Source organism: Gossypium hirsutum, chromosome A11 (genome assembly GCF_007990345.1).
Source record: "Gossypium hirsutum isolate 1008001.06 chromosome A11, Gossypium_hirsutum_v2.1, whole genome shotgun sequence".
NCBI classification, from domain to species: Eukaryota; Viridiplantae; Streptophyta; class Magnoliopsida; order Malvales; family Malvaceae; genus Gossypium; species Gossypium hirsutum.
The window spans coordinates 15,696,339-15,712,907 of record NC_053434.1 but is presented as its reverse complement, the minus strand read 5'-3'; the positions used below and the strand labels follow the sequence as shown (position 1 = coordinate 15,712,907).

Below are 16,569 nucleotides of genomic sequence, written 5' to 3'. Positions count from 1 at the left end.
GCAACTGAAAAGCCCAATAAAAACCCGTTTGGAGCCCAATAACATTTGGAGGAAAATTTAAAGTTTTAAACCCTAATGATATAAGGCATTTTAATGGTTTTGGTGGTCTTCAGAAACCCTAACTTCAGCTATTGCCCTTCTTCCCCAGTCTCTCAAAAATGGTAAGCTTCCTAAACAAACAAATCCCCTTTTTTTTTTTTCACTTCTATTATTGTTTCTTCATGGCATCTGAACACCGACTAGAAACATATCATCATTTCCGTGTTCATAGTTTATAATTAGATTTTTTTTTCTGTGTAGCCGTTCAAGAGGTACGTGGAGATTGGAAGAGTAGCTCTGGTTAACTACGGAAAGGACTACGGCAAGCTTGTTGTCATTGTCGATGTCGTTGATCAAAACAGGGTACACCATTGAATTGTGTTTGCAATTTTTTTGTGTGTTTGATAATGGTTTTCATTTTTTGCAGTACGCAGCAATTTTTAGCTAAAATTTAGGTTCAATAAGAAAGTTTTTGCTTAAAATGATTACTATTGTTATGGAATAAGGTGTGTGATAATGGCTTTGTTAATGTGATGTAGGCTCTTGTTGATGCACCTGATACGGTAAGAAGCCAAATGAACTTTAAAAGACTGACTCTCACTGATATCAAGATTGATATTAATAGGGTTCCTAAGAAGAAGACCTTGATTGATGCTATGGAAAAAGCTGGTTGGTGGTTGATCCTTAAGTTTGAAAAGAACAAGGGTAGTCTTTTCTTTTTCATCTGTTGCTTGAAAGTTGCTTTTATAATGGTGCAGATGTGAAGAGCAAGTGGGAGAACAGTTCATGGGGCAGGAAGCTGATCGTCCAGAAAAGACGGGCATCGCTTAATGATTTTGATAGGTTCAAGCTCATGTTGGCAAAGATTAAGGTCAGCAGATCATTTATTTATTTTTTCCATATTGCATCATTTCCATGCTATGTTTTCCTAGTTTTCACTGCCATTTGAATTTTGTGTGGTCTTTAATTTTACAAGATTTACATCATCCTTGAAAGCCTCTTTTTTCTTATCCTCATTCTCCATTTCTACAAGTGTTTCGTTCCATGTTTACTAAGCTAATAGAATTGCTGCTAATAGCCATAGACTGTAAACTGTTAAAAAGTTTTTTTCTTGGCATTGGTCTCCGGATAAGTTCAGCCCAATCTTTATGAATGAGAGCATCGACTTTAAATTTGGATAGGGAGTTGAAGTTGATTTAGCACAGTTTTTCTACATTAATTGTATTTTTCCCCCTTCAAAGTACTGTATGTTTGACAAATAGTGGCTCGAGGGTATAATTCTCTTAATAAATGAAAAACTAAGTACAAAAGAATTAGCATGCTCCTGGTCAACACATACCTGTATTAGACTCTCCTCTGAGCTTGGATAAAATATGTTCACACTGTTGATGTGAAGTGCACTTAGTCCAGATTTTAATGATTTAAAGAAGTTTGGGTGTTGAATTAAATGTTGAAGGTTAAAGGTTCGAAATCCTTTTGGTACACAATCAATACAAATCTTAAGCTCTTGAAGCTAATTTTGCCCTTTTGGTTAAACCTAACTTCATACATGTGGTACAAGTCAGATGAATCTTAGCTGTAACATAAATTGTTACCCAACTTGTAAGATTTTCTGATACTGATGTATTTAGTACTACATTTTGTATTGCAGAAGGCTGGAATCGTTAGGCAGGAGCTAGCTAAACTTAAAAAGGAGACGGCAGCCTAAACTTTTTTCTATTTAAGCCTTGCCTTGTTATACATTTCAGTTTGAGATATTGTAAACTTCTACCGACTTTTTTTCTCATAATTGTTGCTTATGACTCCTGCTATCAAACCTCTATCTGAAATTATGGTTGACTTTTTAATCTGACCCTCATTTCCTTTTGAACTGGAAGTTAATTTTTTTGCATACAATACGTTATTGTTTGAAATAAATAAGTTAATGCATATTAACTAAATATTTCCTTATATAAGTATCAACTTGACCAATGCTTAATAGCAGTACTTAAACATTTAATAAGTCTAAAACGCTTTAGTCTTTGATTGCAGAAATTCAACTCGCATGACATAAAATTCTGATAGAATGGCCATAAACTCCTTGGGAGGAAAAAAAATGTTGGAAAAACTATTGGCAACATGGTGAGAGAAGGGGCATGAGCTGTAGTAATTTAACAGCATTGAATCTAGGCTGATATAATCCCTTATACACAGTGAGATAGTACGTTCTTAAAGGCATCAGGCTTGCTATTGATATACTACACCCATCATTTCCTGATGGACAGGAGTTCAAAACTTCGAAGAGGGTGATCATCACGGCTTCCTCTAACAGTGGTGGCACGACTAGATGTTTTGGCCTCCAAGGCATGTTGGATTCTTTGTGTGGTAGACATGCGACCACCGGTTGATGATAGTCGGTTTTGGGGAATGTCATTGGGTTCACCGGATGAACTGGGCCTGCTTGTTACTACAGCTCTTCTTGAAGTGCTACCATATCGAGAAGAACTGCGTCTTTTACCTGAATCAGGATGCTGGGAATTGCAAACCAACAAATATCACAACGGAGATGAGCCAAATATATATTTGATGACAAATAAAAGAAAACTAAATATAAAGAAAGTATCATTCTCAGTAAATGAGGAGATCGTTGGTTGGTTATATGTCTGGTTCGGAATGAATTTGATACGACTGCATAGGATCACCTAACTCTAACCCAGAGTTGCAGATAAAAGCCAGCAGCAAGGTGCAATTTAGCCTTGGCTCTTATATGAAATAAAACAGAAAGGGGAGGATATGAAATCAGGGGGGATGATTAAAGTGGGTCTAAAGCTTCACAGCTAGAGAGAATGCTTTTCTGGAGAAAGGTTGCCACACAAAATTGAGGTTCGATAAAAGAAAATATTTAACAGAAAAATGAAGGCTCACCGCATGCTTTGACAAAGTTGCATCCTCAACAGCCTTGTTTTTAGAATGATCATGACGAGGGCTAGTACTCGAAATGTTTCTTTTGGAAAATGCTTCAGCAGCACCAGAGAATCTATCCCGAACCTCTCTTCCCACTGAATATTGATGTAACCCACAAGGGGGTTCAAAGATAGAAAGCAAAGAGGTTATTAGTATAACATCATAGTTAGTAAAAACAACAAAAGACTATTCTAAAAGAACATTTGTCCTCGTCCACACACTATAATTTTTTATAAAATCAAATGACCAAGTTGAGTATTGGGGTAATTAAGTTCCAAGAATCAGAGGTTTGATTATAATATCTAGCATCTAATGAGAAATTGAGTTCTCTTAAAAGAAAGAAGACCTGAGATTCTTTCTGGCCTTTCAATGGCTGGTCCTGCAGCTAAACCTGCCCTTCCACTGGAATGCTGAGAGAAACAGATGGAAAAGCTGTAATATTCTGAAGTTGGAAGTAACTGGGAGACTAGAAGTTTATAACTACTTACCCTACTTCTGGAACTACCACCAATCTGTGGGTACTTCAATACAGTCCAGTCAAAGACATAGTCAAACGAATAACCTGCAACAATGTGAAATTCAGAACCCAGAAAAAATATATATGATAAACTAATCGTTATTAAGGAAGCCACAAGCATAATAACTAACCTTCTCTTATAAACAGGTCTCGGAAAAGCCTCTTCAAATATGAATAATCCGGTTTATCTTCAAACCGCAAAGATCGACAGTATTGAAAATATGAAACAAATTCGGACGGATATGACTTGCAGAGCACCTGACATATGGACATATGACATTGTTACTAAACAAGGAAACACATATAATAACCATTAGATGGATTAACACTAAATTTCGGGATTAAATACCAACTATAACTTAGCTTTAATGGATATATTCCCCTTATCAATTTATTCAACATTGCCATTTGCTAGTTAAGCCAAATTAAATTTCACTATAACAAAAATCAAAGAACTAAATAGGAATCTTATCCTTTGAAAAACACTTCCGGTTGCCATCCCAGAATTCAAATGCTTTAAAAAGTTTATACTAGTTATCAGACATTCTGCACAAGTGGGAAAGAAGGAACACAAAGATCAGGCCAAGTCCACAAAAGGATGAAGAGCAGGCCTTATGCAAGCATGAGCAATCCAGATATCAGTGAGATTAGTAACTTAAAAAATTTTCTTAAAGGGAACAAATTAGACATAGGAAGGCAAAAGAGACCATACCTCTATAGGAGTTGATACCTTCTTTTCACTAATCTTATCATATTTTTGCTTTTTCGTGCCAGCTCTTAGCCCCTGCCAGGGAAGGCTAAAGCAAAGAAATAGTGCCAATTGAATCAATAATCAAGGTGTAGAAATCTAAGAATGAAGATTCAGAACAAAACATTATCTGGAAATGCAAATATATATATATTAAGATGAGCATGTCGAGACTAGATACACTAACCTTCCTCTTAGGAAATACATAAGCACATAGCCAAGGGATTCCAAATCATCTCTTCGGCTTTGCTCTGCCAGTAACATTGAAGAATATAAGTTCATAAGAGGAAGAAGAAGAAGTAAACTTGCATCCATAATACATGGTTTACTGCTACTAGTTGGAAATGACTTGTCACTCACCAATACCAAGGTGAGTGTTCACACTCGCATAACGAGCTGTACCTGTGAGGTTCTTGTTTTCTCTGCAGCAAAGTACTTCATGAGTTGGTTTCACAAACAAATGCATTGGGGACTAGGTTCCACCGAATGCTCAGCACATCTTTACCACGTAGCTAAGCATACAGATATAGATACAAAAACAGATGACAAGAACGAAAAAAAAAGAAAGAAATATATATAAAGAGAGAGAGAGAGAGAGAGAGAGAGAGACTCAGTCAGGATGATTAAGGATAAGCATCAATAATCTTTAGGTATTAGTATTTAGTACTATGGAATCTATATAAAACAAGTTCAGAGTCAAGGGTATAAGAAACCGCCCGAGTTCAAATTTCACCCAAAACAAGAGATAAAGATCTGTATCAAATTCAATTCTGACAAGTCAGACAGATCTTACAATAGGCAGCAGTGCATAGTGAAATGCATAATAAATGGCATCCAAAGAAAAGATGGCAAGATATATGAGCACTGCCCTAAGTTTGGAGTTCCCTTTATTTGCAAAGGTTAGAACATAGAAGGCTTATGAACTTTCACTTTAATTTTCCTCAAGCTGTTCAAAATATTAAGCCAACATGGGTTCCCTCCTTCAGTAAAAGTGTAAAACAAACACCCTGATAAAAGAAATATGCAGCCCATGAAGTAACTTTCTTATGTTTCATAAGTTCTTAACCCAATAAGCGATAGTCATGTATTATGACGAAAACTATAGACTCTTCAGACCCTCAAGTTTGAATTTCTTATTAAGAAATCAACAAAAAGTAATCACCTGTATGGGATATGCTTATGAGTTTGAAGATCCCTATACTTCTTTGCAAGGCCGTAGTCAATGACATACACCTGCAATAACAAATTAAAAAGGAAAAATGATACCAGAATATTTCAAACTTTTGATGTGTAACAGGGTCGTATAGCCAGAAAGGAATCATATTGTTTTTATCATAACCAAAAATTCAACAAAAAAAAAAAGGTGGTTGTGCTAGCCATCTAATGAATATGTACATGTTATATTTGTTAACCTACAAGAAAAACACAATAACTAGAACCTGATTTGCCTTGCGTCCTAGGCCCATCAAGAAGTTGTCAGGCTTTATGTCACGGTGAAGAAAACCCCTCGAATGCATATATTCTACTCTACTAATCTGGGGGAAAATGGTTGAAAAGGAGGGAAATTAAATAATAATAATAACCTGAAAAATAATTTTGTCACAAAATTGTCATAAACTTACCAACTGATCAGCAAGCATCAACACAGTTTTTAATGAGAGTTTCCTACTGCAGTAGTTGAACAGATCTTCCAAACTAGGTCCAAGAAGGTCAATTACCATGACATTGTAATCCGCCTCAACTCCAAACCACTTAAGGTGAGGAATGCCAGCTGTATGAAAGAGAATCCACACCAAGTTATTTAAAGATAAAAATTATGTGCTTCCCAAAAAAATTATACCTCCCCCACTTCCCACCCTCCCCCCCCCCAAAAAAAATAATAAAAAAAATAAATAAGCAACAGAAGATAAAGCATCAATCATTCGTAAAAACATATTGAACAAATTGTTTGAAGACTAAGTTGATATGCATAATTATGGAAGAAAAAGAAGATTGGTATTGTGTAGGTGCATATAGGTGGTAACATATCATACTGTCTTTCTAAACCAGCAGCTACCAAGATCAATAGCAAATTGTGTGAAGATTGATTTATAAATTAAGATGAAAAGGAAACTAATGGCTTCCATCACATCGACGATTGAATATTTTCTCTCAGGTTATTCCTTGTATAATGATAGTGCAGTCGAAAACACTAATACACAGATCATGGTAAAATTATGATGTCATGTGAAACCATTTTTCTAGAAATACAGAGAGGGAGAGCAAGTCTGAGACTTACTTCCTCCTTGAAGAAGCATATACAATTTTGACTCATAATGAAGCTGTGGATGCTTGGTCTTCACAGATTCCTAGAATTAAAAATTGGGGAAAAAAGGTCAAGGTCATTGCAGTTGAAGTTAGAAATACAAATTTTCATCAAAATAATATTGTTTGCGTCCATCATTGACATCAACCATGATTAGGAACTTATTCGCACCCTTCAAATTCACACCTGAAATGACACAATCTCACAAGAAAAGAGCAACACCACATGATCTCAAAAAAGAGGAAAGTGCAGGCTGGAATTTGGCAGTACAAAGTAGACAAATTGTCTTCCAAAATTACATTAACTTGAAACACCCTTGATCATAGAATCATGATCTCATTTTCTCATTCATGTAGAAACACTGTCACATAACGGAAATTGAGCAGACATAACTGGATGTGGAAAACAAGCGACTTATCTTTACACAAATTGAGAAAAGCATTTGCAAACTCACTTTTCTTTTCCTTTTTGGCTTCTTACTTTACTGATACAAAGGTTGCTAGGGAATAAGAGAAGGATCGCAAATGTTGGGATTCAAACCCCAGTCCTACTGGATTCTACCTCTTAAGGATGATTGCAAGAACCACTAAGCTAAACTCTGCTTCTTCTTTTTTTTTTTTCTTTTTTTTTTTTTTTGCTTCTTAGAGATAAGAGAGACTACAAATAAACATGGTAAAAACAACCACAAAAGCAAGTCTATGACAAACTGAAGATTGCTTTATTTATAAATTATAACTATTCAAAGACCCAAAATCATCATTACCAATTGGCAAACACAGCTAGAAAAACCCCACGAGAAGACCAACAAAATAGACTATCCAAAAGAACATATCACATACCAGTTTGACAGCAACTTCCTCTCCAGCTTGCACATTTACCCCTTCAACAAAAACAATAAATCAGAAAAAAAAAAGGTCCTAATGCAGACAGAAAAACAAGATAATAAGAAAGAGAAAGCCATTAAAGAGATTTTGGATTATTATACCTAAATAAAGCTCTCCAAAAGAACCACTCCCAATCTTTCTTCCAAGCTTGAACTTACCACCAATTACACGATCCATCTCAAGCCAAGAAAACAAAAGCTACTCTCTATCTCTTCAACAATACCAAATGCCCCCAAAAGAGCTTAATCTAAGCTGTTTTCACTCGATTTTTTTCAAATTCAATATTTATTGCCCCCAAAACAACTCCCTTAAAGCTTGGGGGATTTACCAAATTGATGACTCCAATAGATCAAACGAAGAAAAAAATTCTTAATCTTCTTCAATAATCAGCAGGGATAAAATCGTCAAAATAAAAAAAAGTCTGAGCTTTTGACTAAAAGAAAGAAATGAAATCCTAGGACGGATGACGCTAAAAATAAAATTCGGAAATGATGCAGGGAAATTTCAATCTAAGCACAACAAAGAAAAAAACAAACTTTTATCATTATAATTATCAGAAAGGCTCCTCCAGTTTCCTCAACTACACAGCTTGATAGCAAAATCCCCAATTTTTTAAAACTGAAACCCTAATTCAGAAAAGGAAAAAAAAACCCAGCTACATTGACTAGAGAAGAAGAGTAATCAACAGGCAAAATCAAACATCTATATGCAATCAAATAAAAGATAACGGCTGGGAAAAAATTGGCCGAAAACAATGAATCAAATTAAATAAGAAAAATTGTTCTGTTTTTTCTCTGGAATAAAAACAAAATCAAAATAGTAAAGAAATAGTTTTCAGCAGCAGTTTGTTAACAAAGGTAAGATGATTGAAAGAAAGTGAAGGTGAGAGAATTTAGGAGAAAAAGATAGGAAAAGGGAAAAAGAAAGAAAACAATAGATTTATATATATATACTTTTTTTTTACTTTAAAATAAAATTGAAAAGGAAAAACTAAAAAAGACTTGAGAACACGATTGTCTGAATCAAATAATTTTTCAGTAGTCATGAATTTGGTTTTTTTTTAGTTGACGATATGGTTGATTTTGAATTTAAATCTTAATAATAATATTTAATTGAGATTAAATTATTTTCTACGTGATATAAGTTTGAAAATAATTGTTTATTTATTTACTAAAAAGATTAGTTTCAATTATTTATATTTGGTTAAAATTGTATATGAATTTATTTTAATGGTAATGCAGTATACTAATATTAATTTTATACAATTATAAGTATGAAAGTTTAATTTTGATTTTAAGTTAATTATATGTATTTAAAAAATTAAATTAAATAAACCCAATTATCCTTTAAATATAATTGTTGGTATACTTAAAAAGGTAATCTTAAAAAAATAATGGTTAGTATACTTAAAAAGTAATCTTAAAATTTTGTAATGTAGGTTATAACTTTTTTTGAAATTTGAACTAAAATAGAAATTCATATATCATATCATAAAATTAAATTTATGTATAGATTTAATAGGGTTGTCGATATTTAAATTCTCAAGTTTTCTTAATCAAAATTTGAAAGTCACAAATTTATAGCTATTTATAATTATAAATTTGACATGAGATTATTTTGGTTAGATACTAGAAACTATATATTTTATACAAAAAAATTATTGTGGACGATATAAATAACAAATGATAAACTCTAATATGTAATCATATATATTTGTACGACTATGGCAATTGAAAGCGTAAGCCCAATATTTTTCTCTTAATTTCTCAAACATTAAATATGTTTTTGATTGTGTTTGATATAATTTTATATTATATTCATTTAATCATTAAGGCTAGTGTATCGATTCAGGAGTTGTTTTTATTTTTTTTTTAATTACTTAATATATTATTAATTAAATTTTTAAATTCCACAAATAACATCAATATATCACTATACCAAACAGAAACACTAATCCAAAAATTAATTTCTACTATAATTATAGTTATAAATGCTTCATTGTCTTGTATTGTACCTTTCTTCAGACCTATAATTCACCGAGACTGGGCCTCCCTTTCGTCTATTTAATCCGACACGTTTCACAGTCAGACCAAGAGACAAATCCTAAGCTGCCTGGATCAATAATTGAGAAGCAGATGACATGTGCTGTTCCAATATTTTTATATCCAGTATTTAGCTAATTCCTGGAATAAAAAAGAACAGCTGAAGCTTTCAAGTTTATTGGAATTTTACAGTGAATTATTTGATTAGATTTTACTTACTATAATCAACCTTTAGACAATATTGTTAATTATGAACTTATGGTTGGATTTTTTGTTTAAAAAAAAATTCTGGTATAAAGAAGTAAATTTAAGGGATTTTTTTAGTATAGTGAATAGAATTTTGATGTTCTTCCATAACAAACATAAATGGTTTCCACAAAAAGAATATTTTAACTACAATATTATCATCTTGCAGGGCCTGCAAGGCTGCAACAATTTCCAGTGTATTGTTGGTTTACCCATACAGAAAGTCATCGGCCGGCAGATTATGCCCCCACAAGTGAATCAAACATGGTGGAATAATAGTGGAGTCCGACAATGATCCACCGTGGGAGAGATCTTGCTCAACCAATGAGAGACTTGATCCAATTATTCAAAAACCTCAACGTCTTCATCATATAGGGTAGGACATTGAAAGCCTTGCATGATATTCAAGGTCTATGAACCCTCTTGAGTCAACAAAATGACTCACGGATAGCTTGGTGGAGAAAAAAAGTGAGCGAATTTGATAAAGGGAGAGAGAGAGACGGAAGGCAGACAGAACATCAAAGAAGACTGTAAATCCCTAAATAAGACTTAATAGCCTACTAGACATGGCATTAGCAGAATATGCAACACTTTCAGCACTAGAAAGAGCACATAAGGAGAAGCCACTAGATCAGTTCAAGCAAATATTCTATGAGCTTCTTCAAGATTGTCAACCGAGAGAACACTCCAAAAGAAGCATTATTAGCTTAAACCTCACTCGCCTAACCTAATTAACTATCTATCATTCCCTCCATTTTCACCGCAGCTTCCATCCAAAAAAAACTTCGTAAAGGGGCAAAGTTGTGTATATACTCACAGCTGGTCCTGGCGTTGGTATAAGTATGGAAGCAAGCAATTACATCTCTTGAAGAAGTGCGAGAGGGTGGCTGCACGTCTAAGCTAACCCAATCCAAACCATCTCCCAAGGCATGCAAAACATTTTACACATAAAGAAATAATAGAAAAGAACAGAAAGCAGAGTCAGTATCTAACTTGGAGGGTAAATAATTAACACATTGCAAGTAAAGGATGTATACATGATGGAATGATATGACTTTAAGACTGTTTCTGTACAACATTTTTGCTGCTTTTACCACTAATAAAGAAAAAAAATAAAAATATTTTGCACCTACTATTATTAACAATTACTCGCTCTTTTCTTTTTCCTTTTCAATTCTCCTGTTTGTTTTGATCTTTATGAAAATGAAAAAGCAACTTTGATCAGCAATAGCTTTCCTTGGTATCTAGACCTTAAGATGTGAATTAAACCTGAAGTTCCTGCAGATAGAGCTTTAGCCACCAATATATCCAAACGCAAAAGACAGCATGGAAAATTGCTATTTTGGTACCAGAATGCAGTTGCCTAAGCCAACTTGCCTTTCTAAGATCTAACAGTTCTAACAGACGAGATGAGTTACTGGGATCCACACTGCTTTTCAGTGGCTTCCAGTTCTGGAGGCAAGAGATTCAAAAAGCTCCCTTGAACAGGCTGTGCAGCAGGTGTTGAGTCTGAAGCATCAGATGCGTCAGCCTCACTGTCTGTGTGGAGTAATCAGATAGAAAAATTGAATATGTTAAGTATGTCGGCAGTGTGGTATATGCCCGGAGATGTAGAAAGAAATACCAACAACATATTAAGTATAGTAAGGAAAAAAGAAAAAATACCAAAAAGTGTCTTAACTGACGGCCGACTTGATTTGGAGCTCTTCTTCTTCAACTCGGCTAAAAAGAGAGAAAATGCCAACTTAGAGAGGTAATTTCCAAAGTCAAAATACTGAAAAACATTAGAAATCTTGTATCACAAGAACAAGGAGATATTATGTAATGCCAGCAATAAGTAAAAAGCGGACTAGATATTTTTCTGTTCATCAAAAACAGACTAGACAGATCATGCTGTACTTTCCAGTTATGTTGGGAATTCGGCATTCAGCATTTGACCTCAATGATATTATAGCAATATGATAAATATGGGTTCGCTATGCAGTCACACTCCAAAAGAATCTAATGAATAACCCTTAATTTCTGTGATTGAAGATAAATTTTAAGTGCAAATTACTAAAACAATTATGTTCCAGACGCAGCAGAGTCAAGCAATAACGTTGAGATGCACCATCAGATGGCATAATAATAATACGAAGCTTAAGCATCTTGAAATATTTGTCAGACAAGAATTCCTGCACATGATTCTGGAACAAATACCCTGGTTATCTATGTACATAATTCCATAATAACGTGGAGAAAGAAGAATACCCATTCCAGGCACTTGAAAATCATTGACAATTTCAAAGTTTTTGTATGTGTATCCCACAAAATTTACGTCCTTGGATGAAAGCATCTGTGGCACAGAGGGATGGTGAAGAAAAAACAGTAATGGAAGTCATGAATAAAAGAATGAAACATGCTGCCATTTTATGTTAGAATTAGGGAGCACAAAATCATGAAATGCACTTGTATGGAGGACTCCCTGAAATTATAATTTACGATAAAAAGATTTCTTTGACTGATTAGCAATCAAACAGTGCACACAGGCAAAAACCATCCTGACAAAAAAATGAATAATAATAACAATAATACAACATAAAATAGTATCCAACTACAGAATTCTACAGTAAAGAGCCAAAGAAAACAATGGCAACTTTGTCATCTGCTAGCAGTAGATTGAAATGCTATAGGTAGATGACTAATAAATACAAAAGGCACTAGAAAGCTTACTTTTCTCCATGGACCAGATTTTGATGGCCTAGGACACTGATCGTCGGACTGCACAATGAAAAATAAGCAAACAGAACACTAGCATCATGAATGCAATAAAATTGCAACATAATTTGCACAGCCAAATCCGAAAAATAAGAATCAGTACCTCGTCAAACTTTTCAAAATTTTGAGTATCAAGCTCATTATTAACCTCAGGAATAAATGCAGCCTCCATTTCATATATTCTATCCCAATCCACACCTTGAAACCATGGATGTTCCTAGAGAAGAAAAAAGAAGCAAGATAGCCTCCTTTATCTGGAAACAAGTGTAAGGAACATATCCAAGAATCTAGAATAGAAAACGCCAAACAACACCTTAATTTCACCTGCCCCTTTTGATCCTAGTCTGTGGCTGACATCACACAAGAGTTTGCTAATTAGATCTGTTGCCTCTGCAGATAATTTTGCCTCTTCAGGAAACTTCAGATGAGTTTTCCAGTTTACTATCTATGCCAGGAATAAAAAATGTGACAATATTAGACAAATAGAACTACTTCTTTATATCCTCCTTTTCCTACATCCCTTCAATCATTTTATTGCAATAGATGACTGTTATGCCACTGAAAAAGAATTATACCAGAATCCGCTTTCCTAAAAAAAATTCATAAAACAAGAAAAATCTATGGAAGAAAGTGTATATATTATATTTCTGGACTATGACAGTTTCTTTTCATATTCCAGCCTCAGCAAAATCAGGACCTATTAACAGAGTAACATGAGCTAGATCTAGACTAAAGCAACAAATGAGAAAAAGAAAAAGTACATAACATTGATTGGTAATATTTCTCAACTTACCTTCCTACAAGTTGACATCGGATCATCTGAATAAAAAGGTGGATATCCGATGAGCATTTCAAACATGATAGCACCAAGCGACCACCTATGCAAAAAAGTAATCAGTCACAACAATCTATTGTAATGTCTGTGCAAGAAATTAAGGCATTCTAGACATCATTAGAGGATAATGCCACTTTAATTGACCAATTCTCATTGAGATATTGAAGCTAATCTTTCAAAATGAAGTCAGCATTCTATATAAAATAGTTAAAAGTGATACGTTCTCTAACCTGCAACCAGGCATAACCAGTTCGTTTCTAAATTAAAAAGTTACAATTTCAATTGCCATGTTAGAGATACCAAAAGGATATTGGTATGTGAAACAAGATGGAATTTCTTTTCAAAATGCATAATACTAACCAATCACATTCCATTGCATAACCTTTCTTCAAGAGGACTTCTGGAGCAATATAGTCCGGAGTACCAACGGTAGAATAAGCCTGCAAATCCAAGTATTTGACCAGAAAAAAGAATCATCTAATGGTCACTGCTGAATTCTTCCAAAGGCTCAGACCATAACTTTTTAAGATGCACACAAAAACACATGCAAACAGAAACAATTCTATTTACATATGTCATGAACAGAAAAGCAATGCAGGGTCCGATACATTTCATTTAGTGATTCCACAAATGAAAAGATGCATAGGTGAGACCATCATCAATTCACCGAACAAGGGCAACATAGCTCAGAGCCTCCAATATATGAATTTAATTTAGTGAACCACTAATAGAATAAGAATGTAGTGGGATAAAGGGAAGTTGAGACATAATGGCTGAGAACTCACAAGTGTTCTCCGGTTCTTTTGCCAGTGCTCTAGTTGCTCTTGCTGTGTTCGCTTCAGTGCTGCTGGGCGTTCATCACTTTCCCCACTCTCATTACTGTTGCCTCCTACAATAAAATCATTTTCTTGGATGGTACTGCAATCTAAGGGTTTACATAGTCCAAAATCCGACAATCTCAAGTGTCCATGTCTATCTAGTAGCAAGTTGTCAGGCTTGATATCCCTGCAACATTCAGCATTCCAAAGGTTAGCCTACGCCATAACAAAAGAAAAAAACACCTTCACAGTTTGTTTTGTTTTTATACTAACCTATGAATATAATTGTGTTTGTGGATAGATTCAATAGCCAAAACTGTCTCTGCAACATAAAATCTAGCTTCATCTTCAGTCAAGATATCCTTTCTCATAAGTAATGTCATCATATCTCCACCAGGAAGGTATTCCATTATAAGATAAAGGTAGTCCTCATCTTGGAAAGAACAGTAGAGTTTGACAATACAATTGCTGTCGACTTCAGCAAGAAGGTTCCTTTCAGCTTTCACATGCTCAACCTAAATTAAAGAAAACATCCAAAATGACATAGTCTACAAAACTTCAAGAATACCACATGGCACAATAAATGAATACCTGGCCGCTTCGAAGCATTTCTGATTTCTTAAGCTTCTTCATAGCATATACTTGGCCTGTAGTCTGTTCCCTACAAACTCTAACCTACACCATAAGCGCAGTTTTAACTAATAAAATTTGGAGAAAAAGGAAACTGAGTAGTCTATGTATAGGCACTCCCTCGCACAAGGTAAGTATAGAACAAGATATATGACAGGTGACATTATGTAAAAGTATACCTCTCCAAACGCACCCTTGCCAATCATAGTTAATAATTCAAAGTCATCAACACCCATTTTATGCCTTTGACGACGCATGTATTCAGTTTCTTTTTTCTCCAAGTACTTCAGTAAGTTAGTTTGATCTTCCTCAGAGACGTCAGCTTCCGCCAGTTTCTGTTCTAGGATTATTCGTCTATCAAAAACAGGATTATTAAAAATGAATTTCCTTAAACGACTGCCCAATGTCAAGAGTATCATTGAAAATCCACTCCAATTTATTATAATCCCTGAACCAGCTCAGCCGTGATTGGTTTGACTTTAACTAACAATTAGAAGGTAGAGTAGTCTTCAAAAATAATTCAAAGCATTAATTACTACGTCTTGGCTCTTGACCTTCATATTATCTTTTTCATACTTCTTTTAAAAATCATGAGAGAATTCCTCAATTTGTGAAACTAGTTCAAATTCATTAAATCTCCGTTTCTCGATATAATTAATTTTTATTGAGAAATGAAAGATAGTTAAGCATAAGATTAGGAAGATAAAGGGAGGAAGGAAGCCATACCGCTCTCTTCTTTCTTGAAGATTCTTCATTTGTTCTCTGTAATGATTCTCAATATACTGCTTGGCAGCGGCGGCCTTTTGTTTGGTGATTTTGGAGAGAGCTTCTTCGTCCGTATTGGCTTCGTCATTCCCTCCGCCTTCAACGTTGGACGTCGCCTCATTCCTTCGCAAAGCCCTCACCTTATCCTTCTGTTGTAGCTTCGAAAGCCAATTCCTTGCTGAATCCATTTTCTCTAATCAAATATCAAATCTCACCTAAACAAATTCCCTCGCATTCTTCATTTCAATAACATATAAATATTAACAATAACATTTTAAAAAAAAAAGATTCTCAATTTTTTTTAAAAAAAAAAGAGAAACAAACTAAAAGCCAAGTAAGCAAAGAAATTCGCGCTACAGCGTTGTTTGCGTGAGACAACACGATCCGCAAAAAGCTCTCCCGGCTATTTCTCAGCGTTTTTTTTTTTAAATTATTAATATGAGCAGCGTTTTTTTTTTAAATTATTAATATGATTATTATTGTTCTCGAAAATAAAATGGGAATGAGAAAAATGAAAGAGAAAAAGAAATTTGTTAGAAGATAGAAAAGGAAGAAAAGTTTTTCTTGTCGCGCGCGTTATTCTCGTATTTGTATTTTGATCGCACACCTCTCTCTTCCATTTTATATACGTTTTTCAGCCTATTTCTTTTCAATTACTCATATCGCGAATAAATTTCAGGCTTTTTTTTTTTTTAGAAATTTCACCATTACTCATTAGACTAAAATAAGGTTTTGTTTTGGTTAATTAATTAAAAAATTAATATTTAATTATTTAACTATTTAAAAAATTTTATTTAAATTATTAGGCTAATAAAATTAATGTTATATAATTTTCTGTATTTGTAATGTCTGTTTTAAAAGCTGTTTTATATATATAATTTTTTTTCTTTTCACTATATTTTTTAAAATATATTTCTCATTTCACATATATGTTTTAATATTTTTACTGTTAAGTTTTAATTCAATTAGCATAATTGTTATTGCTACAGTTAAGAGAGTTTAAATATACTTAAATGTGTATTTTTTTTTATTTAAAGATT

At 33.9% G+C, this 16,569-nt stretch overlaps 3 protein-coding genes across 7 annotated transcripts; 1 reads left to right on the top strand and 2 right to left on the bottom strand.

Moving 5' to 3' along the window:
* The first annotated feature begins 47 nt into the window (after positions 1–47).
* LOC107924128 (60S ribosomal protein L14-2) lies at positions 48–1,886 on the top strand. The gene is made up of 5 exons (XM_016854432.2): positions 48–161; positions 301–402; positions 579–708; positions 798–910; positions 1,691–1,886. The coding sequence occupies exons 1-5, from the start codon at positions 159–161 to the stop codon at positions 1,745–1,747; spliced, it is 405 nt and encodes a 134-aa protein (XP_016709921.1). The 5' UTR covers positions 48–158; the 3' UTR covers positions 1,748–1,886.
* A 152-nt stretch (positions 1,887–2,038) lies between these two features.
* On the bottom strand, positions 2,039–8,470 carry LOC107924127 (casein kinase 1-like protein 9). 2 transcript variants are annotated; one of them, XM_016854430.2, is made up of 14 exons: positions 7,538–8,470; positions 7,392–7,432; positions 6,526–6,595; positions 5,870–6,018; positions 5,687–5,782; positions 5,410–5,480; positions 4,608–4,669; positions 4,435–4,498; positions 4,212–4,296; positions 3,631–3,757; positions 3,471–3,544; positions 3,329–3,392; positions 2,944–3,077; positions 2,039–2,549 (listed from the first exon to the last, which is right to left on the bottom strand). In XM_016854430.2, the coding sequence occupies exons 1-14, from the start codon at positions 7,611–7,613 to the stop codon at positions 2,286–2,288; spliced, it is 1,377 nt and encodes a 458-aa protein (XP_016709919.1). In that variant the 5' UTR covers positions 7,614–8,470; the 3' UTR covers positions 2,039–2,285. The 2 variants fall into 2 exon arrangements, with proteins under 2 accessions (XP_016709919.1, XP_016709920.1); XM_016854431.2 differs by lacking the exon at positions 6,526–6,595 and having other exon boundaries at positions 7,538–7,649.
* Positions 8,471–10,720: 2,250 nt separating this feature from the next.
* LOC107922940 (serine/threonine-protein kinase 38-like) lies at positions 10,721–16,113 on the bottom strand. Of its 4 annotated transcripts, none has more exons than XM_041081163.1 (14): positions 15,491–16,022; positions 14,944–15,118; positions 14,726–14,809; positions 14,408–14,649; positions 14,102–14,321; positions 13,677–13,756; positions 13,275–13,359; positions 12,795–12,926; positions 12,585–12,698; positions 12,437–12,484; positions 11,975–12,059; positions 11,390–11,446; positions 11,102–11,263; positions 10,721–11,002 (listed from the first exon to the last, which is right to left on the bottom strand). In XM_041081163.1, the coding sequence occupies exons 1-13, from the start codon at positions 15,715–15,717 to the stop codon at positions 11,139–11,141; spliced, it is 1,674 nt and encodes a 557-aa protein (XP_040937097.1). In that variant the 5' UTR covers positions 15,718–16,022; the 3' UTR covers positions 10,721–11,002; positions 11,102–11,138. The 4 variants fall into 4 exon arrangements, with proteins under 4 accessions (XP_040937097.1, XP_016708632.1, XP_016708630.1 ...); XM_016853143.2 differs by having other exon boundaries at positions 10,721–10,993; XM_016853141.2 differs by having other exon boundaries at positions 10,721–11,263; positions 15,491–16,113.
* Between the last annotated feature and the right edge of the window lie 456 nt (positions 16,114–16,569).